The sequence below is a fragment of the Lepisma saccharinum genome, chromosome 14 (genome assembly GCF_977018435.1).
Source record: "Lepisma saccharinum chromosome 14, izLepSacc3.1, whole genome shotgun sequence".
NCBI lineage: Eukaryota > Metazoa > Arthropoda > Insecta > Zygentoma > Lepismatidae > Lepisma > Lepisma saccharinum.
The window spans coordinates 72599432-72623565 of record NC_139242.1 but is presented as its reverse complement, the minus strand read 5'-3'; the positions used below and the strand labels follow the sequence as shown (position 1 = coordinate 72623565).

The 24134-nt window shown below is 38.3% G+C and overlaps 4 protein-coding genes across 8 annotated transcripts in view; 3 read left to right on the top strand and 1 right to left on the bottom strand.

The window, feature by feature from the left end:
- The window catches only part of Pkc53E (Protein C kinase 53E), a 524230-nt gene that overhangs the window by 92382 nt on the left and 407714 nt on the right, over positions 1-24134 (bottom strand). The gene's annotated exons all lie outside the window — the stretch shown is intronic.
- On the top strand, positions 1508-3277 carry LOC145999019 (proton-coupled amino acid transporter-like protein acs). Its single transcript, XM_083135908.1, has one exon. The coding sequence runs from the start codon at positions 1662-1664 to the stop codon at positions 3045-3047; it is 1386 nt and encodes a 461-aa protein (XP_082992034.1). The 5' UTR covers positions 1508-1661; the 3' UTR covers positions 3048-3277.
- Positions 9685-11479, top strand: LOC145999020 (proton-coupled amino acid transporter-like protein acs). The gene has a single exon (XM_083135909.1). It carries the CDS (start codon positions 9844-9846, stop codon positions 11227-11229), a length of 1386 nt encoding a protein of 461 aa, XP_082992035.1. The 5' UTR covers positions 9685-9843; the 3' UTR covers positions 11230-11479.
- On the top strand, positions 21718-23264 carry LOC145998637 (proton-coupled amino acid transporter-like protein acs). The gene has a single exon (XM_083135103.1). The coding sequence runs from the start codon at positions 21876-21878 to the stop codon at positions 23262-23264; it is 1389 nt and encodes a 462-aa protein (XP_082991229.1). The 5' UTR covers positions 21718-21875.

Sequence of the window (24134 nt, the reverse complement as noted above, 5' to 3'; positions counted from 1 at the left end):
CTCCACCGGGTATCAAACCAGGGATCCCTTGAATACAAGGCGACGACGCTACCACTGCGCCATCGTGGTGGCCTTACCAGGAGGATCGTGTGTGTCATTCATTGCTAAATTGTCCCGTGTAAAGTTAATAAGTAATTTTAAAAATATATCTTAATGGGCAAAGCTTTATAATATCAAACAATGTAAATCTCTCTTACGACTCGTGTATTTACAGATTCAAAGTTACTCAATGTCGAAACGAGCGCATTCGCAAACCTAACGTAAAACCAGTATATGTTGACCGTATATTTAATTTTCTCGAATTACCAACGATGTAAAACGTTAGGAACTTTTCCATTTCGTGAGTGTTCTACATGGCAAACCGCCATCCCGTATCCCTAGCAGAAATTGCATTTTTGAAACAACGCAATTAAGCCAGTGCGTCAGAAGTGACACCTGGTGGGTGGCTTGAACTCTTACTCTTTCATTATTCATCCCAGTTTTTCCTCGCTTGATATTATACGCACAATGGTTGCACGTTACGTTCTTTGTAAGCCAAATTAACATTGATAGTGGTTGGATAAAATATTCGGAACACATACATGTGTAGAGCGATACGGAAATGTGTGCATGAAAATAAATTAGTTACATATTTTCGACAATGTGTGTTTCTGCACTGAATAAGCACTTCAGAGGCAACAAAATAACTTTGAAATTCTTTATTCTTCTTTCTACAAATGAACGAAACCAGATGGAATGACAATATTACAATGGACCTGACGGAAATGGATAATTCCTAGACAATACAACATCCAGCTTAAGAATGCCAGAAAGTTAATAGTTTTACTTAAATTATTTTTAACCAAAGTTCACCGTTAGAAGTAGAACAAAAACTAAATTTCACTGCATACTGCTACTAACTTTATATGACAATCATTTATATTATTTAAAAAAATATGAAAAGAATATCCTAATCATTTAGATCTGGATGGATAACAGCACTGCTCTCGAGTATTTCGAAAATAGAGAAAAGTTATATTAAATGAACACAGCGGAACCATAATCACGTGTGAATCTAATCATTATAAGAGCGATGAAGTGACCTCTGTGCAACTATTCTTTGTTTTCATTAGTCTGTTCCTTCAACCTGGCTTCGTTTTTCAAGAATTATCAACTTTTATCCTAACGTTGTTATAGGCCTATGAGGTTTTACAAACTTTTAAAATGACTGAAGTTTGAATCTTATTGTACAGTCACGGACACTTCTGGGTTGTAGCAATCCCATTGAAAGTATATGGGGCTGTTTCAACCCAGAAGTGTCCGTGACTGTACTACAATATTCAGTGTAAAGTACCTATATTTTATTTATTGTGAAGTATCGTCACACATGTTCCATTCATTTATTTTCTCCTTAATGGCGTTGCAATGTAACTGTGACACACATTGTAGCGACCAATGAAATCATTCTTACAGGTTATGGGTTAATTAAATTTCGAGTTCGCATGGCAATCCAGATTGGTACAAAGATCGCATTAGCAATCATGGCAGTTGTATGTATAAAATATTTGTGATTTAGAAATGAAGATACTTAGCAGAAGTAGATTTTGCGAATCTAAGAGTGTAATATTAGCCAGTACAGCAAGAGTTAGCTCACAAGTGAAAGTTTCAAATTTGATGCAGACATGGATGATGAATCTGAAGCAGTTGAAGTGGAACTCAAAGAAACTGAAGTAACAGCTGCTGAAGAGCCTGAAGTTACCAGTGGAGAAGAGTACATCCTGGATGATCACAGAGACTTGCCACATGCAATAGGTTGGACTGGAGCTTTCTTCCACTTGCTCAAAGGAGCAGTGGGAACAGGAATCCTTGCTATACCTTGGGCTTTCAAACGTGCCGGCACGATGGGAGGCTTCCTAGCGACATGCTTTCTTGGGATACTGGCAGGATATTCACACTATCAGCTGGTCAACTGTGCTCAACATCTGTGTGTGAAATTAAGAGTTCCATACCTCGAGTATCCAGACATAGCGGAACAGTGTTTTCGTTTGGCTCCTGAAAGATTCCAAAAGTACGCCATGGCATCCAGATATGCTGTAAATTTTTTTCTGCTATTCAATATGTTAGGCACATGTTCGGTCTATCTTGTGTTCGCTGCACAGCATTACAAACAATGTTTTGATGAGTACACTGGCAGCAATCTTGACGAACGAGTTTACATTTTTATCCTGACAATCATCCTAGTGTTTTTGAACTTTATCAGGAACCTGAATGTATTGGCACCGTTCTCCGGTCTTGCTTTCGTGATGGAAACGATTGGACTTATCATTACGATATACTACTGCGTCCAAGACCTTCCCCCTTTTGATGCAAGACCCGCCTTCGTGTCAGATTTTGAAAAATTCGCTCTCTTCACGGGGACGGTTATATTCGCTATACAGGCAGTCTCGTTGGTCAATGCCATCGAATCCGAAATGAGGCATCCTCGACAAATGATCTCGTTTCCTTGCGGAGTTGTGTTCCCTGGTATGACAATTATCACACTATATACGTCAGTCATGGGGTTCATAGGGTACTGGAAGTATGATGATCCAGAAGGAAGCATGATCCTCAACTTGCCCATTAAAGAACCAGCCGCGCAAGCAGCAAAATTACTGTACGGAAGCGGCATATTTTTGTCTCACGTGTTGTTTTTCTACGTGCCTTTCAACATCATCTGGCCTACAATGCAGAAGTCCAAATGCGTCAAGGGCAACGAGAAGCAGATTCTTGAATGGGAATACTTTTTCAGAGCCGTCTGGGTGCTTTTCACAGGCGGCGTTGCTATAGGGCTGCCTCTCCTTGGTGCTCTCATAAGTATCGTTGGATCTGTAGCCTTGGCTAGTGTAACGTACGTTTTCCCACCACTATTCAATTTAATGACATTCTGGGATCAGCAAAAATATGACCCATCAGTTAAGAAAGCTTTGCGTATAAAGGATCTAATTCTCATCTCAATTGGAATGGTATTATTCCTATCTGGCACGTATGCAAGCGTTGTTAATTTGATTAGTGAATTTCAAGATAAATGATTTCGTCCTCAGTGTGAACGTACATTCTCTACATACTGTGTTGTTACTTCAACTGTATTCATGTGTGTATTATAGGTTGTCGATCATAGTGTTCTTATTAGTGCAAACAATTATGGTTAAGACATATTCGCGAAAAATTTGTGCATACATTCATTTACGTTCAGGCATACTTGGAAGTGTGTACATGATTACCTGAATATCTGTACGGCTTGATTGTATAATAAACTATAAACTTGTTACACCTTTATTTAAATTTCAAAAATCACATAAAACTAAATTTAAGAATTTCTTTCTTATTTTGCTGCCAGAGAGGTTCCAGAAAAATACACAACAATGCGAATGCAAATTGACATAACTGAATGACTGAGATGCGCTATCCTAGTTTGTCAAACTGAACTAAACACTCAATATGCTTACCAACAAATGAATGTATTTGGTACAGAGTCTGAAGAAGACCTTGCTAGAAGGTTGAAACTCAACATTTAGTTTGTTTTAAAATAAAATAAATTCTGCCCTGGTCAGCATATTAAGTTTTCGGTTATCACAGAAACAAGGCTTAATGGTGTTAAAACACAATAGGTCAGAAAATAATGTTAATAACTAGAAATATTATTACGACACTGTGTGCAGATTTAAATACATTTAAGGAAGATACTCTATACATGTGTTACGTCCACAGTTATTAAAAATAAAATTGAATGGTAAATGCACAAGTGTACAGGTACAAATAAATGTCATCGAGTGCAAATGTAGGTATCATAAAATATCGGTAACATTTTTCTTAGTTCACAGATGGTTACATAAATTTAATATCTACTGTGACGATACTTGAATTACTACTATGCATGCGTGCATATACAGAGCTTGAAATTATGTATAACAAATTTACAGAGAAATTTGTCGGTTTCGGTGATATTTTTAATTCGCAAGAGTGCAATTTACGCGTACTCTTCCCCCTCCTCACAAGAACACCAGGGAAGGACAAACAAGCAGAAATGACAATCATGCTACAATACGTACTTCACACTATGTCACTGCGCGTGTAACAAGTTCATGTTTTTTACTTTGTATATATCGTCATAAATTCTTAATTTAACCAGTATTGTACTGCATTGCGAGTGAATCATGTGGCAACATGGCATTTTCGGCTACTCATACCAGTTTGCAGCCTGAACGATGAAAATTCAAGCACTTAATATTTCAAACCGCTTTGCCCTTTTTCCATTGCTCGCTATGTGCACTAATAATGGAGTGGCCCATGGGACCTGTCTTTTGAATCACCCTGTACTTATAAGAACTGGGAATGTAAATATCAGCTTCATGGGCGATAATTCAAACAGTATTGTGTTTATATTGTAATTGATTTATGTTACTTTTTGAATTGTAGGAATTTATCAAAATGTGTTACCATGCATTACCTAACCTACTCTAACATAAATTGAACATAACTCCGGATTTCAATAGTATCCCGTTTTCAAATTTTGAACAGTTATCGAGTAACAGTGTACGTATCAATTTTTTTGAAAAATATTAAAATACTTTTTTCCTCAGAAAATTAACAAGATGGTGTAAAAATGGCTGGAAATCGCAAATTTTGCACCCTGTAATTTCGGAAATGCAAGTCATATGGATCCGCAACTTTGCATAGATTCCTACCCCAGGTGGCTCTTTGAGTAAGCCAAATTCCCAACGAATCAAAAAATGTAAGGTTGAGGAGCTTGTTGATTTGAAATGGAATGACCCAATTGTAACATTGATCAGACTACACACAAATGTCGGATGAAGAGAGCATGCTTACTCCAGAAGCGTGTTTAAATGTAAACAATTGCAAAGTAAGTAGACTAGTATGGGACACTATAACGAAACTGTAAATATGAATATAAAAAATCTAAGAACTTATGGTCTAACCTCAGAAGCCAGGGACTTTTACCAAATAAAAAGAGTAATGCGCTTTCCTCAGATACATTTCAGCCTGATTCAGTAAACGAGTTTTTTGTTAACCCAAATGCACCATCAGATAGCAATGCAACGGTGATTGATGAAATTAACACTTATCTTCAGCAACCCAACAATGACCCGTTCATTTTTACCCCAGTAAGTAGCGAACAAGTACGTAAAATAATAAACAAAATGAAATCAAACGCTTGCGGTTATGATGGCATAATCCTAACCGTTTTGCAACATTGCATACCCTTTTGCTTAGAAGCTCTTACGCACGTTATTAATCTTTCCCTTTTCAAAGGTTGATTCCCTCAAGAATGGAAAAAATGCGAAGTAACACCTAAACCTAAAAAATCCAACACCACAGAAATTAAAGATCTAAGGCCCATTAGCATTCTATCCACAATGTCCAAAATACTTGAAAAGGTAATTTATGAACAAATACTTCCACATATTCAAAGTTTCCTACCACACTTTCAATCTGGTTTTAGAAAAATGCATAGTACTTCTACTGCGCTGGTAGATATCGTAGACAATATAAGTAAAGGAATAGACGAAAATAAAGTTACACTGTTGGTCTTGTTGGACTATTCAAGAGCGTTCGACTCGATCAATCATGATTGTTATTGGCCAAACTGTATCACCATGGCGTTACCGGAAACGCGTTAAATTGGTTTCGTTCATATTTAGGCAACAGAAAACAACGTGTGAAATATCGGGAACCGGAAGTTACGTACTCTAAATGGTTAGCTGTTCAACAAGGCGTCCCTCAATTAAGTATATTAGGTCCATTACTATATATGATTTACGTAGCTGATTTCGACCGTGCTGTCCAAAATTGCCACTGCCATCAGTATGCTGACGATTCTCAAATCTATATTCAGTGTAATACAGAAAACTACGATAATGCGATGACCAAACTCCAATTCGACCTTGATGCTACAACAAACTGGTCACGGAGGAACTCCCTTCAATTAAACCAACAAAATCTTGCTTCATGATCATAGGAACTCATGGTACACTTAAAAAAACTTTACAAAAATGCACCTTCTTCTGCAACTCTCGGCAGTATACTGCTAAGCGAAGTGGATACATGCAAAAACTTGGGGATTGTGTTCGATAGACACTTAAATTGGGAGGCACAAGTAGAATGTATTGTGAAAAGCTGTATGGGGAAACTTAAATCTTTGTATCATTTAAAACATGCTTTGGACGCTAATGTTAAAGATCGCCTTATGCAAGCACTCGTTCTATCTACACTAGACAATTGCGCTCCAGTGTACAGTAATATCTCCCAGGGCCTAAACTATAAACTTCAAAAAATTCAGAACTGTTGTATAAGTTTCATATTTAACCTAAAAAGAAAAGAACATGTATCCCCCTACTTAAGGAAACTTTCTTGGCTAAACATTAACAATAGAAGAAAATACTTAACACTCACCTTGATTCACAAAATACTTAAGAGTGGTCCCCCAAAATATTTATTCGATAAGATCTGCTCTCGTAGAACTTCGGTCGGACATAATATCCGCAAGAAACTCAATCTAAAAATCCTCAAGCATAAAACCGCCACCTATAACAAGTCCTTCATTGTTAAAACTGCCTGCATCATTGACTAACATTATTTGCCATCAAAGTTTTAAGAAACAACTACAGAACTTACTATTGTCCCTACAATTACATTAACCTTCATATGTAAACAATTACACCTGCACTTACACATCACACAATGCATACCTAACACCCCTCCCCCGCACATACACAATGAACTACTGAAGATTTATTACTTATCTTTTATACTTATCAATTCAATGTATTATTTTATTATTGTATAATCTTTACATTATCTTTGTTGTATTATCATGATCAATGATTTTTTTTTCTATGTTTTTTTTTCATTTATTGTATCTCTGACAAGGGTTGGTTGTAAGAACTACCCACGAGGCCGAAACAAGCCTGCTTAAATAAAAAGACCATTCTATTCTATTCTATACAAGAATAGGGCCGCTATATTTCAGAAGTCAAAATCAGGGACGCCGATGACCGAAAACCTGTTTGGGATACACGGCGAAATAGTATTCATGAACGCCATAATTATTATGGACGGTCTCATTATCATATTCTTTACACTTCTTAATAATCGGAAATTCACTTCCAAGTCTATCATTGAATTTCAGAGGCGCAACCACGAATTTTTGTCTGGGGGAGGGCAAGTACCAGGATAAACGTACCAATAATAATAACAATAATAGCAATAATAATAATATTAGTAGTAGTAGCAGCAGCAGTAGTGGTAGTAGGTCAAAGGCGTTATTATCGTAAATTGCGCAAAAAGGTGGTCGAGGTCGGTGCTGAAACATTTGTGTTGGGACAAACTATATGAAATATTTTTTTTTCACAACGTTCAATTTCACATTAACACTGGAAAACAAGAACAAAAACCGTATTTTTGAAAGACAGGAAATGTATGATAAATGCATTCCTAATAGAATTATGTTTTGCATGTAACACGTATAACTTTCATGTAGCGCATATGTTTTACACATATGGAACATGGAGCGAAAATAAAGTAAGAATATACATATGCAACTTTCTAACACTAAATTGTGTACGTATTCAAAGTTTCTTTAGCACTATGTATTGAACATATTATTTAAATGCATTGCATAATAGATTCATCCACCTCATAATAAACCAACAGCAAAAATTATATAAATTGTCTCAAATGTGCACGCTCCTTTTCCTCCAAACAATTGTTCATGCCTTTAAGACAAAATCAATGCAGAGAAGTCTTTCTTCTCTCTCTAGTAATTTACAATGAACTACAGAATACAATCATACATAGCGAGCGAAGGGAGCAAGAACATATTTAAATCCAATTTTTTGCAAACTGAATACAATGTTGATTTAATAGGGTGCAAATAATATCACGGGGCGCCACGACCCTCTCTTTCACAAATTTTTTCATTTAGATCATAATTTCTCAACCTATGGGTCCCGAGGGGGCGTTTGGTGGGTCGCGAAGTTGGTCTCGAGAATTATTTACTTTTATGATACAACAGAAATAAGTAAAACCATCAGTAATGTATTTTTCCGCAGTTGAAAAATTGAGTTCCAAGGCCATTCCTTTTTAGAAATTTCACAATTACGTAATATTATATATTTTCTTCACGATTCAATAACTAATCATGTTACAAATTATTCAAATTATCACGTAATTATTTCTACCAGTTTTCACTAAAATATATATTTATTTATTTATTCGAACTAAGTGAATCATACGATGTTTAAATACGATACAATTAAAGTGACGTAGATAATCAGAATTAGCACAATACAAATATGAAAAGAAAAGGTTTCCTCTACCGGATTCGAACTTACAACCTTGAGATTATCAAGCAAAAAGAATACCACTAGGCTAATTAGCCACGACAAGTCATGTGTGTTATGAATGATACATATATTTTCTATTGTTTTTAGGTTTGAACTAGGAATCGAAATACATTGATTAACAACTTGCATATGTTTTAAATTACGAAACTTGCCTTTGCACGTTATTTTGTTTAATGTGTGATCCTAATTGTGTAAACCTATTGAAAAAAACATTAATTCAGAACATTATAATGCTGAAGCGTGGCCTCGAATTGCACATTAGATAGCTTGCATATCTATCTGAAAATAAGCAATTTCAATCCCCTTAAAGTGAAAACCTCTAAAGATTTTTAGTAATTACGAACCATAAATGAACTGTCACATCAAGATATAAGCGCTTCTGTGCTCCATTTCAAGTTTTCACTTTGTGCTCTTTTTTGATATGTGGATAATGCAACACTTCTACGTGTACTTTTGGGGGTTAGATTCACTGAATCCCACGATTCATCATCAGATCGCATGCATTTTGAGTAAACAAGCTTACGCCCCAACCTTATATAATTCTAATAACCTTGGCAAAAAGATCACATTAGCAATCATGGCAGTTGTATGTAAAAAATATTTGTGATTTAGAAATGAAGATACCTAGCAGAAGTAGATATGCATATCTAAGAGTGCAATATTAGCCAGAAGAGCAAGAGTTAGCTCACAAGTCAAAGTTTCAAATTTTATGCAGACATGGATGATGAATCTGAAGCAGTTTCATTATAAATTTGTCATTTGGTAGTAAAGTAAAATAAATAATCATATTTTGGGAAATCAATAAACTACTTTCAATCCACTATTATTCAAAATTCTTGTCTGTTAACAACAAAAGTAAGAACCGAAAACCACTACCATTTTAAGCATATCCCACAAGTGACTGAGGTTAGAATGCAAGTGGTTTATCACATACACGGATGGCGCTTGTGGTTGAGGAAATTGTCGTCAGGTTTCATTGGCTGTTGGAGTTTGCACTCTCGTGGCTGTTTCCAAATTCTGCACATAGACCAAAAAGACTCTCAATATATAAATATTGGTTGTATGTAGGCATCAGACAATTGCAGAGATGAAACAATTTCATTCTACATAGAGTACAGCCAAAATATCTCTATTTGTTTACAATTTGGAGATAGAAAATTTGCATTCTCAATGGACGATATGAAACTGCGGCACATATTGTAGCGACCAATGAAATAATTCCTACAGGTTATGGGTTAACTAAATTTCAGATTTGCATGGCAACCCAGAATGGTATAAAGATCGCTTTAGCAATCATGGCAGTTGTATGTATAAAATATTTGTGATTTAGAAATGAAGATACTTAGCAGAAGTAGATATGCGTATCTAGGAGTGCAATATTAGTTGTTGCTCAATCTTGAGCAGGAAGTAGAAAAAGACTTAAATATAGTTCATAAGTGAAAGTTTCAAACTTGATGCAGACATGGATGATGAATCTGAAGCAGTTGAAGTGGAACTGAAAGAAACTGAAGTAACAGCTGCTGAAGAGCCTGAAGTTACCAGTGGAGAAGAGTACATCCTAGATGACCACAGAGAATTTCCACATGCAATAGGTTGGACTGGAGCTTTCTTCCACTTGCTCAAAGGAGCAGTGGGAACAGGAATCCTTGCTATACCGTGGGCTTTCAAACGTGCAGGCACGATTGGAGGATTCATAGCGACATGCGTTCTTGGAATATTGTCAGGTAATTCACACTTTCAGCTGGTTAACTGTGCTCAACATCTGTGCGTGAAATTAAGAGTTCCGTACCTCGAGTATCCAGACATAGCGGAACAGTGCTTTCGCTTGGCTCCTGAAAGATTCCAAAAGTACGCCATGGCATCCAGATATGCTGTAAACTTTTTTCTCCTATTCAATATGTTAGGCGCATGTTCGGTCTATCTTGTGTTCGTTGCAGAGCATTACAAACAATGTTTTGATGAGTACACTGGCACAAATCTTGACAAACGGGTTTACATTTTTATCCTCGCAATTTTCCTAGTGTTTTTCAACTTTATCAGGAACCTGAATGTACTGGCACCGTTCTCTGGTCTTGCTTTCGTGATGGAAACGATTGGACTTATCATTACGATATACTACTGCGTCCAAGACCTTCCCCCTTTTGATGCAAGGCCCGCCTTCGTGTCAGATTTTGAAAAATTCGCTCTCTTCACGGGGACGGTCATATTCGCCATACAGGCAGTCTCGGTGGTCAATGCCATCGAAGCAGAAATGAGGCATCCTCGACAAATGATCTCGTTCCCTTGCGGAGTTGTGTTCCCTGGTATGACAATTATCACACTATATACGTCAGTCATGGGGTTCATAGGGTACTGGAAGTATGATGATCCAGAAGGAAGCATGATCCTCAACTTACCCATTAATGAACGAGCCGCGCAGGCAGCAAAACTTTTGTACGGAAGCGGCATATTTTTGTCTCACGTGTTGTATTTCTACGTGCCTTTCAACATCGTTTGGCCTGCAATGCAGAAGTCCAAATGTGTCAAGGGCAACGAGACGCAGATTCGTGGATGGGAATACTTTTTCAGAGCCGTCTGGGTGCTTTTCACAGGCAGCGTTGCTATAGGGCTGCCTTTCCTTGCTCCTCTCATAAGTATCGTTGGATCTGTAGGAGTGGCTACTCTCACCTACGTTTTTCCACCGCTATTCAATTTAATGACATTCTGGGATCAGCAAAAATATGACCCATCAGTTAAGAAAGCTTTGCGTATAAAAGATCTAATTCTCATCTCAATTGGAATGGTATTATTCCTATCTGGCACGTATGCAAGCGTTGCTCATTTGATTAGGGAATTTCAAAATAAATGACTTCGTGGTCAGTGTGAACGTACATTCATTCTCTATATACTGTGGTGTTACTTCAACTGTGTTCATGTGTATATTATTGGTTGTCGATCATAGTGTTCTTATTAGTGCAAACAATTATGGTTAAGACATATTCGCGAAAAATCTGTGCATACATTCATTTACGTTCAGGCATACTTGGAAGTGTGTACAAGATTACCTGAATATTTGTACGGCTTGATTGTATAATAAACAATAAACTTGTTACACCTGCTGGTAGAGTTTTTTGACAAATTGACATAACTGAATGACTGAGGTGGTGGTTGATATGTGCTATCCTAGTTTGTCAAACTCAACTAGGTCAGAAAATAATGTTAATAACTAGAAATATTATTACGACACTGTGTGCAGATTTAAATACATTTAAGGAAGATACTCTATACATGTGTCACGTCCACAGTTATTAAAAATAAAATTGATGGTAAATGCACAAGGGTACCGGTACAAATAAATTTCATCCAGTGCAAATGTAGGTATCATAAAATATCGGTAACATTTTTCTTAGTTCACAGATGGTTACATAAATTTAATATCTACTGTGACGATACTTGAAGTACTACTATGCATGCGTGCACATACAAAGCTTGAAATTATGTATAACAAATTTACAGTGTAATTTATCGGTTTTGCTGATACTTTTATTTCGCAAGAGTGCAATTTACGCGCACCCTCCCCCCCCCCCAACAGAACACCAGGAAATGCCAAACAAGCAGAAATGACAATCATGCTAACATACGTACTTCACACTATGTCACTGCGCGTGTCAAAAGTTCACATTCATTACTTTGACTGTACATATGGTCATGCATTCTTTAGATCTAGCCAGTATTGTACGGTGCTGTTGGTGATCCACGTGGCAACATAGCATTTTCCGCTACCATTGAAGCTCATACCAGTTTGCAGCCTGAACAGTGCATGCTACGTTGAAAATTTAGTGGTGGTAATATTTCAAACCGCTTTGGCCTCTTTCCATTGCTCGCTATGTGCACTGATAATGGAGTGGCCCATGGGACCTGTCTTTTGAATCACCCTGTACTTATAAGAACTGGGAAAGTAAATATCAGCTTCATGGGCGATAATTCAAACAGTATTGTGTTTATATTGTAATTGATTTATGTTATTTTTTGAATTGTAGGAATTTATCAAAATATGTTACCATGCATTACCTAACCTACCCTAACATAAATCAAACATAACTCCGGATTTTAATGGTATCCAGTTTTCAAAAGTTGTACAGTTATCGAGTAACACACTGTTATGTATCAATTTTTCGAAAAATATTAAAAGATTTTGTTTCCTCATGAAATTCTTACGAAAATTTTGTTTTGCCCTTAACATGGGCATTTAAAATCTCGTGTGAAAAAAAGTCTTCAAGGCCTTTCCAATGGCGCCTCAATAACTTCTGCAGATATTCTCACTTCCGAAATATTGAATTAACAAGATGGTTTAAAAATTGCTGGAAATCGCAAATTTTGCACCCTGTAATTTCGGAAATGCAAGTCATATGGATCTGCAACTTTGCATAGATTCCTACCTCAGGTGGCTCTTTGAGTAAGCCAAATTCCCAACGAATCAAAAAATGTAAGGTTGAGGACCTTGTTGATTTGAAATGGAATGACTCAATTGTAACATTGATCAGACTACACACAAATGTCTGATGAAGAGAGCATGCTTACTCCAGAAGCGTGTTTAAGTTAAAACAATTGCAAAGTAATTAGAAGAATTAGTCTACGATGTATGGAATACGTACATACAATAATAGGGTCGCTATATTTCAGAAGTGAAAATCAGGGACGCCGATGACCGGAAGCCTGTTGAGGACACACGGGGAAGTAGTATGATTGAACGCCATAATTATTATGGACGGTCTCATTATCATGTTCTTTACACTTCTTAATAATCGGAAACTCACTTCCAAGTCTATCATTAAACTTCAGAGGCGCAACCACGAATTTTTGTCTGGGGGGAAGTACCAATAATAATAATAATAACAACAATAATTAATAATAATAACATCAATAATACGAGGGATGATCGGAAAAAAAGGTTACAAAGCATATAACTTTTGTTTGATTCACTGTTGCGTAACGAAAAATTTATGTGTAGATTTATAACATGTTTGTCTTGTTGCAGGTTTGAGGACTTCGGATTCTGACTATGTATACCCGAGAAGCGGACATTTAAAATGGGGACTCGTCTGGAAAATTGGTCAAGAGTAGAAGTGAGGGCAGTGGTGCGGTTCCTGTGGGCCATAAACACTACACCTGCTGACATTCATAGGCAGATTGTGGAGGTGTAAGGGGAGGGGACAATTTCAGGGCAACATGTAGCGAAGTGGTATCGTGCCTTCAAAGAAGGACGGAACAGTATTGTTTATGACAACCCTGGACACAGCGGTAGACCCAGTACCTCAACCACTGACGTGAACTGTGCTCTTGTGGATGAGTGTATTCGTGAGGACAGAAGAACATTACGCTCAATATCAGCTGAGCTGGGATTACCATATGGTGTTGTGCAGAACATTCTGGTTAATGTCCTTAAGTATAGGAAAGTGTGCGCGAAATGGGTGCCACGGTCACTATCCGAGAACCATAAGATCAACAGAACGGTGACGTCCCTGAATATCCTGCAACGTTACGCAGCAGAGGGGAACAATTTTCTTCACCGGGTAGTGACTGGTGATGAAACAATATTGCATCTGTTCACTCCATCAAGGAAACTGGCATCCATGGAATGGAAGCATGCATCTTCTCCACGGAGGAAGAAATTCAAAGTGGGTTGCTTCGTCCAGGAAAGTTTTGTGCACTGTATTCTGGGACGTATCAGGTGTGCTACTGATCTAGTATTTGGAACAGGGAGAGATCGTGGATGCTGAAAGGTATTGCAGGACACTTCTAAAGTTGCGGGATGCCATCAGAAGGAAACGTCCTGGTCTCCGCCGTGGTGTGATTCTTCTGGATGATAATGCGAGACCTCATTCAGCACAAAAAACTGTTGAGTGTATTCAGCGTTTACGCTGGGAACGACTAGAGCACCCCCTACAGCCCTGACCTAGCCCCAGTGACTTTCACTTTTTTCCCTGCTCTAAAGCAAAACATGGCTGGCCACCATTATCTGACATGTGATCATATCAAAACCGCTGCCTCACGGTGGCTACGAGAACTTGACGCTGATTCCTGTGCAACCGTATGGAAAACCTCATCTAACGTTGTGACAAGTGTTTGAACAAAAAAGGTGATTACATCGAGGACTAGTGTTGAGTGCCCTCTATCATCAGGTGTGTTGATCTTCCAGCTATGTCTAACACATACGCCATAATAGGCTTTGTAGCCTGTTTTTTCGATCATCCCTGGTAATAATAATAATAATAACAGTATTATTAGTAGTAGCAGCAGTAGTAGTAGAAGATCAAAGGCGTTATTATCGTAAATTGCGCAAAAAGGTGGTCGAGGTCGGTGCTGAAACATTTGTGTTGGGACACGATTTGAAATATATTTTTTTTTTTTTTCAAAACGTCCAATTTTACATTAATAATGGAAAACATGAACTGTATTATTGAAAGACAGGAAATGCATGATAAATGCATTCCGAATATAATTCTTCTATACATGTAACATGTATAACTTTCATGTAGAGCACATGTTTTACACATATGCAACATGGAGCGACGTAAAATAAGAAAATACACTCCCTTCCAAAAGTTAAGCACGCAATGCAAATTTTCGAAAGCGTATTTGAATTTGAGTGGCTGACAGTTTTTATGTGCAGCTTCCTTTTTGTAAGTAGAGAGTGAATCATCTCTACCTAGGTGCTTAATCTGTGCTCTTGAAATAGCATAAAAGCGAGGATTTCGAGCAAGAATCATCACACCTTCGTTGAAGATGCCAGCATTCTGAAGGGTTTGAGGTGTATTCAAAAGCTGATATGAAGTGTTTGTAACTTTTGTAGGATTATTTTTGATAATATTCATGTTTCTATGGCTGAAAGAAGACGAATGACAGATAGTAAGCGCTGGCGTGCTGTCGGACGCATTGAAGCAGGACAGTCAATCAAAGATGTCGCTATTTTCTTTGCGCTGATCATTCGGTAATTTCTCGATTATGGAAACAATTACAAACAAGTCAAACAGTTGTCCGGAGACCTGTCCCCGGTCGTCCAAGGGCTACCGCCCCCTCTTATAATGGATATATTGCTATAGTAGTCAAGCCGAATCGACGAGCGACCTCCACAACTGTTACGTCCATGGTTGCAGCGGCACTTGGTGAGACAATATCTGCCAGTATTGTGCACCGAAGGCTCCACATGAAGGGATTGTACACCTGAGTACCATGTGTTTGTGTTGCACTAACTGTCCAAGCCAGAGGGGCAAGATTAAAGTGGTGTCGTCAACATGTCAATTGGACCGTCTCAGATTGGTGCAACGTCCTATTCACGGACGAGTCCAGGTTTGCCCTGGAATCAGACGATAAGCGTGTAAGGGTCTGGAGAGAACGAGGCACACGCAATCAGGCCAGGAACATCATCGAACATCACGCATTCAGATGTGGCAGCGTCATGGTGTGGGCTGGAATTTCAATGGGATATCGCACCGAGCTGCACATCTTTAAAGCCGGTTCTGTGATGGCTGTGCGGTATCGGGATGAAGTCCTAGACCCCATTGTGAGACTCTACGCTGCAGCAGTTGGTCCTGATTTCCTTCATATGGACGATAATGCCCGTCCCCATCGAGCCAACATCATTGACGAGTACCTGCAAAGTGAGGGCATTTCTCGTATGGAGTGGCCGGCGTATTCCCCCGACCTTAATCCCATTGGAAGCATTTGGGATTTCCTCGGGCATGCTGTCTCTGCACGTTTACCTCTTCAAACCAGTCGAGTTGGAAACTGCCCTAATGGAGGAATGGCAATAGCTCGCATCTGCGATGGTTGATCAAATCATTGAAAGCATGGAAAATCGTCGTAAAGTTTGTGTGAAGATCCGGGGTGGTCACATACCATATTAGTGTAATTTTTGTTTTGTTTTTTTGCCTGTAAACCTCATTATATTAATGACCCAAATGCGACGTCATCATATAACTTACGGAAACTAAATATTTTTTCATCTTTGTACACAATTCTTTTTTTTTTAATGCATAAACATATTTGCTACCTTCATGTGCAATTTTGTATTAATCAAAGCTTTACTTTTCCATATTTGTTGATTTTACCATCGCTTGCTTAACCTTTGGAAGCGTGTTTACATATGCAACTTTTTTCTAACACTAAATTGTGAAGGTATTCAAAGTTTCTTTAGCACTATATATAGAACATATACTATTTAAATACATTGCATAATAGATTCATCCAACTCATAATAAACCAACAGCAAAAATTATATAAATTGTCTCAAATGTGCACGCTCCATTTCCTCCAAACAATTGTTCATGCAATTAAGACAAAATCAATGCAGAGAAGTGTTTCTTCTCTCTCTAGTAATTTACAATGAACTACAGAATACAATCATACATTGCGAGCGAAGGGAGCAAGAACATATTTAAATCCAATTTTTTTGCAAACTGAAAACAATATTGATTTAATAGGGTGCAAATAATTTCACGGGGCGCCACGACCCTCTCTTTCACAATTTTGTTTTCATTTAGATCATAGTTTCTCAACCTATGGGTCCCGAGGGGGCGTTTGGTGGGTCGCGAAGTTGGGCTCGAGAATTATTTACTGTGTATTAAAAACCTATTTTCGGGCTTAATTTTAGATCGTTCAGAGCAGCCCGATCCACTCCGCGCACTAGCTACGACTCTGAACTTGATAACACTGAGAAAAGGAGGCATCTTACGAAATGTATTTCTGATAAGTCAAACATCTCTACAGCACATTCTTGTAACTCTTGCAAAATGTTCATTTTAAAATTATGTCCACGCATTTAAATAGAAATAATCTTAATCTTTTCTGCTTTCCCACCCGATTCAGGGACATTATTGTGTCCGGAAGAAACTTTTCGGGACAGGTGATACCATTACAGGACAGTCCCGGAAAATCATGGATGTATAGCAACCGTAACAAATGAAGGGATATTTCTTCTTGTGTAATAGTTTAGTGCAATTTAATTTCCTTCAGGGTTCCTTTAATAAAAGAGAAGACTGCGAAGATATTCGCCGTCGTGGTTTGAGATCCCCACAGCATGGCACATCGGGAAAACTCATCATGAGAGTGCCTCTGATTTATGTATTACAATTCATCAGAATGTAGCTATTATTTGAATAAAATAAGGAAAACAGTTTTCGCACAGGCTTAAAAACAGTTTTCTACGCCAAGTAATTTACTAGTAAAATTTCGCGTAATGTAAGTGCATTACATATCGTGTAAATTACTTGTCCAACCCTGTTAACATGTGAAACTGTTCTCAGAGTACAGTGGGATGCGTAAGTTCTTTTTTTTTTTTCAAGTAAATTGTCCGTCACCATGTTACCCTCTTTATTTACCGCAATGAAACAAAACGCTAAACAAGCTGCTGACGACCGTATTTTGACGTCATAATGTGTTTGTGATTGTTCGTTCATGGCAGGGTTTTTTCCCTCGGCGAGGGGCTCGAATTGTGAAGTGTACCCAACGGAAAAAGAAACAGAGGCGAATAGTCTACCATTATTTTAATTCATCTGTATTACACAATGTGATGAGTTGAAATAATGACTGTCAATAAGCAGAGGGCAATGCCGGCTTCGAACCAACATAGTTTCATTCCTTAAAACAACATAGAATGTAGAATAAAAAAGTAATGAAGATAGCGGTGGACAATTTGCCTACCATTATCTTTGCCGTTGACTGTACATAGCTACTTTCTACGGGTGGAATAAATCATACACTATTTCGTATATTTAGATAGCTATATCCATTCTCAAAAATGGCAAACGCGGGTGATTTCAAGGGAGGTTTGCATATTTTCTCAGTTTTACAGTTTTTTTTGAAAATTTTGATTTTCTCAAAATTTGGGAGTGGGTTGCAGCCCCATCAGCCTCCTCAGCGTTCGCCCGTGCTTCATTCATCGCATCGCCATTTATCTAAATCGTCGTGATTAGCCAAAAGTGGCAGAAAAGTGACGTAAATTAAACTAAACCAATCAGTTTCCAAATAATTCAATCGTAGTCTAGTAGAACTTGTTACTCTGTGTTCTTGGAAAACTTTGTAACGTAAGTAAAAACTGTTTAAGTTCAAAACGATGGATTGAAGCCTGGAACTTTATCGCTTTGGAATTGCATGTATCTTTTTATCACCCGTTACAAACTAGCTTGAAAAAGGTTGCTCCTAATTGCGAACACACAAAAGTGAAAAATAATTTCATGTCCGAATTGCGAACATATCAAACTGAAAAACCTCTTTTCAAAAACAGATAAGATAGTGAACCAGAGAGACAGCTGGTTTGACTAACAACAATAGTCAACCTGATTGACCTATCATGGTCTTCTGCTTTGTAAATCCTCCAAGGTCATTTCACCCTTTCAGCCTGTCGACGTAATCTGACTCATTCGTGTGATAATGACTCGAAACCCCCTTGGTGCCTTGTGAGATTTGAAATTGCTTCAACAGGAAGCACAAGACAAATAATGCAGTGGAGGGATGGAAAATAGGCCACACTTCTATTTGGCGACTACCTTAATAATGCCGAATTTTCTGTGATCCAACAAAACACTGACCAGTCAAGTCTTGAACGGAGTCCTTTAAAAAAAAATCGTTACATAGACTCGGGAAGTGCGAAAGAAAGTTGTAGGTCCCAAGGCAGAAAAATGTGTTCGCGATTAGGACAGTCTTCGAGTATATTCCTGTTCAGGCAGCAAGTGTTCGCAACTAGGACGACACCTTGAAATAGCCATAACATTTTAAAAATTCAAAATTATTTTGAGTGGCCGTGCGGTCTAAGGTGTCAGGCTTTGGGCTCGGGGTGCGAGACGCGCGCTGGTTAGAGTCTTCTGGGGGAAGCGTAACAAATTTTCTCCCGAAATTTCGGCCAGTGCATGGGACCGGTCTACAACAACGACTGGGGGTTCGTCGTGCTGACCACACGTCACCCCGTAACTGGTTGGATGATCGCCATCTCTGCTGAGACACGTGGGAGTGAGGCGGGAAATCTATAGGTAGAACCCTAGCCCTCAATGGCTGTTGCACCACGGGTTATTTTTTATGCAAATGTTATTTCAAAAACTGAGAGCTATGTAGCCTGCTTTAAAACGGAACGGCCCTAAATTATTTACACACACCCATACTCAAACATACATGGAGGTTGAATCCTCCCGTTAACTCAAAAACGTTCCTGCGCTACCGTCTACAAATGAACAGTATGAATAACCAGGAGGATCGTTTGTGTCATTAATTGCTTGATTGTGTCGTGGAGAGTTAATAAATAATTTAAAAATATCTTAATGAGCAAAGCAAAAAATGTAAATCTCTCTTACGACTCTAATGTATTTACAGATTCAAAGTTGCTCAATGTCGAAACGAGCGCATTCGCAAACCTAACGTAAAACCAGGATGTGTTGACCGTATATTTAATTTTCTCGAATTACCAACAATGTAAAACGTTAGGAACTTTTCCATTTCGTGAGTGTTCTACATGGCAACCGCCATCCCGTATCCGTACCAGAAATTGCATTTTTGAAACAACGCAATTAAGCCAGTGCGTCAGAAGTGACACCTGGTGGGTGGCTTGAACTCTTACTCTTTCATTATTCATCCCAGTTTTTCCTCGCTTGATATTATACGCACAATGGTTGCACGTTACGTTCTTTGTAAGCCAAATTAAAATTGATAGAGGTTGGATAAAATATTCGGAACACATACATGTGAAGAGCGATACGGAAATGTGTGCATGAAAATAAATTAGTTACATATTTTCGACAATGTGTGTTTCTGCACTGAATAAGCACTTCAGAGGCAACAAAATAGCTTGGAAATTCTTTATTCTTCTTTCTACAAATGAACGAAATCAGATGGAATGACAATATTACAAAGGACCTCATGGAAATGGATAATTCCTAGACAATACAACATCCAGCTTAAGAATGCCAGAAAGTTAATAGTTTTACTTAAATTATTTTAAACCACCAAAGTTCACTGTTAGAAGTAGAACAAAAACAAAATTTCACTGGATACTGCTACTAACTTTATATGACTCATTAATATCTTATAAAAATATCAAAAGAATATCCTAATCAGACAGACCTTGGTAGATAACAGCACTGCTCTCTAGTATTTTGAAAATATTGAAAAGTGATAATAATAATAATAAAACAGCAGAACCATAATCATGTGTGGATGTAATGATTAAAAGATCGATTAAGTAACTTCCGTGCAACTATTCTTTCTTATTAGTAAATTCCTTCAAACTGGCTTCGATACTCACAGACTATCAACTTTTATCCTAATATTACTGGTATACAATTATACAATATATCGTCCACTGAGAACGTACATTTTCTATGTCCAATTTTTCCTTTTTCAGGAGAGTCGTATAAACTTCGACATGATATATTTATTTGGACCTTCGTCACGATTGTGCTGAAAGTTTGTATAATTGCAAAGACTGATATATTAAAGCCTCTCTAAAAATAAGTTGTTGTTTGGTTAGGTATTTATGCTGTAATTCATTATCGAAATTTCATATAGAACAATTGCACGCAACACCAGCTATGATTTCAGAGTGCCAGTCTACTATCTACCAAATTTAACACTGCATTCTGGAAACGAGATGGAGATTAAACAATTTCATTATAAATTTGTCATTTGATAGTAAAGTAAAATAAATAATCATATTTTGGGAAATCAATCCACTACTCTGAATCCACTATTATTCAAAATTCTTGTCTGTTAACAACAAAATTAAGAACCGAAAACCAATACCATTTTAAGCATATCCCACAAGTGACTGAGGTTAGAATGCAAGTGGTTTATCACATACTCGGATGGCGCTTGTACCTAGGTAGTTGGTTTAGGAAATTGTCGTAAGGTTTCATTGGCTGTTGGAGTTTGCACTCTCATGGCTGTTACCAAATTCTGCACATAGACCAAAAAGAAACTCAATATATCAACATAGGTTGTATGTAGGTATCAGACAATTGCAGAGATGAAACAATTTCATTCTAAATACACTACAGCCAAAATGTCTCCATTTGTTTACAATTTGGAGATAGCACATTTGCATTCACAATGGACGATATGCAACAGCGGCACATATTGTAGCGACCAATGAAATAATTTCTACAGGTTATGGGTTAACTAAATATCGAGTTTGCATGGCAACCAACAATGGTATAAAGATCGCTTTAGCAATCATGTATAATTTATATGTAAAATTCATATTAAAAATGTATCTTATGTACTTATAATGTATGCTGGGCATAAACAGCCACCTGTAAAGCTGTTAAGTCCAATAAATCTTTGTTGAGTTGAGTTTAGCAATCATGGCAGTTGTATGTATAAAAACTTTGCGATTTAGAAATGAAGATACTTAGCAAAAGTAGATATGCGTATCTAGGAGTGCAATATTAGTTGTGACTCAATCTTGAGCAGGAAGTGGACCAAGACAAATATAGCTCATAAGTGAAAGTTTCAAAACTTGATGCAGACATGGATGATGAATCTGAAGCAGTTGAAGTAGAACTGAAAGAAACTGAAGTAACAGCAGCTGCTGAAGAGCCTGAAGTTACCAGTGGAGAAGAGTACATCCTAGATGACCACAGAGACTTTCCACATGCAATAGGTTGGACTGAAGCTTTCTTCCACTTGCTCAAAGCAGCAGTGGGAACAGGAATCCTTGCTATACCGTGGGCTTTCAAACGTGCAGGCACGATTGGAGGATTTATAGCGACATGTGTTCTTGGAATATTGGCAGGTAATTCACACTATCAGCTGGTCAACTGTGCTCAACATCTGTGCGTGAAATTAAGAGTTCCATACCTCGAGTACTCAGACATAGCGGAACAGTGCTTTCGCTTGGCTCCTGAAAGATTCCAAAAGTACGCCATGGCATCCAGATATGCTGTAAACTTTTTTCTCCTATTCGATAACTTAGGCACATGTTCAGTCTTTCTTGTGTTTGCTGCAGAGCATTACAAACAATGTTTTGATGAGTACACTGGCACGAATCTTGACAAACGGGTTTACATTTTTATCCTCACAATTTTCCTAGTGTTTTTCAACTTTATCAGGAACCTGAAGGTATTGGCACCGTTCTCGGGTCTTGCTTTCTTGATGGAAACGATTGGACTTATCATTACGATATACTACTGCGTCCAAGACCTTCCCTCTTTTGATGCAAGACCCGCCTTCGTGTCAGATTTTGAAAAACTCGCTCTCTTCACGGGGACGGTCATATTCGCTATACAGGCAGTCTCGTTGGTGAATGCCATCGAAGCAGAAATGAGGCATCCTCGACAAATGATCTCCTTCCCTTGCGGGGTTGTGTTCCCTGGTATGACAATCATCACACTATATACGGCAGTCATGGGGTTCATAGGGTACTGGAAGTATGATGATCCAGAAGGAAGCATGATCCTCAACTTGCCCATTAAAGAACCAGCCGCGCAAGCAGCAAAATTACTGTACGGAAGCGGCATATTTATATCCCACGTGTTATATTTCTACGTGCCTTTCAACATCATCTGGCCTACAATGCAGAAGTCCAAATGTGTCAAGGGCAACGAGGCGCAGATTCTTGGATGGGAATACTTTTTCAGAGCTGTCTGGGTGCTTTTCACAGGCGGCGTTGCTATAGGGCTGCCTCTCCTTGATGCTCTCATAAGTATCGTTGGATGTGTAGCCGATGCTTGTCTCACCTGCATTTTCCCACCGTTATTCAATTTAATAACATTCTGGGATCAGCAGAAATATCATCCATCAGTTAAGAAAGCATTGCGTATAAAAGATGTAATTCTCATCTCCATTGGGATTCTGTTTTTTCTATCTGGCACGTATGCGAGCGTTGTTAATTTGATTAGTGAATTTCAAGATAAATGATTTCGTGTTCAGTGTGAACGTACATTCTCTATATACCTTGTTGTTACTTCAACTGTGTTCATGTGTGTGTTATTGGTTGTCGACCATAGTGTTCTCATTAGTGCAAACAATTATGGTTAGCCATATACGCGAAAAATCTGTGCATACATTCATTTACGTTCAGGCATACTTGGATGTATGTACATGATTACCTGAATATCTGTACAGCTTGATTGTATAATGAAAGATAAACTTGTTACACGATTATTTACATTTCAAAAATAACATAAAACTAAATTTAAGAATATCTGAGCCGCGGTGGCTCAGTCGGTAACGCGTCTTGACTACCATGGTCAAGGTCCCGGGTTCGATCCCCGGCCGGTTCAAATCCGGGAACTTTTCTAACGATGGAAGCGGCCCCAACGCCCACCCAGCGTCGAATAACATGGGTACCTGAGGGAAACTCTGGGGGGTAAAGGCGGTCAGGGGCGTGATGCTGATTACATCACCCCCACTCATGACCGGATCAAGAAAGTGTGGGGCGTTACACCCACACCCCCTATACGCCTTCATGGCGTGGTGCTAAGCACAGCGGAGCACTTTACCTTTTTTTTATCTTTCATATTTTGCTGGCAGCGAGTTTCCAGAAAAAATACAACAATGCGAATGTCAATCGATCATATGATCATTTAGATCATAGTGTCTGAGCCTATGGGTCGTGGGTCCCGAGGGGGTGTTTGGTGGGTCGCGAAGTTGTGCTCGAGAATTATTTACTGTGTCTTGAAAACCTATTGTCGGGCTTAGGCGCCAAATGATCTAAATTTTAGATCGTTCAGCGCAGGTCCAACCCACTCCGCACACTAGTTACGTCTCTGAACTTGATGACACTAA

Excerpts from the sequence above, each read along its gene's own strand:
- LOC145998637 (XM_083135103.1), top strand. The coding sequence starts at position 21,876 with ATGGATGATGAATCTGAAGCAGTTGAAGTAGAACTGAAAGAAACTGAA.
- LOC145999019 (XM_083135908.1), top strand. The coding sequence starts at position 1,662 with ATGGATGATGAATCTGAAGCAGTTGAAGTGGAACTCAAAGAAACTGAA.
- LOC145999020 (XM_083135909.1), top strand. The coding sequence starts at position 9,844 with ATGGATGATGAATCTGAAGCAGTTGAAGTGGAACTGAAAGAAACTGAA.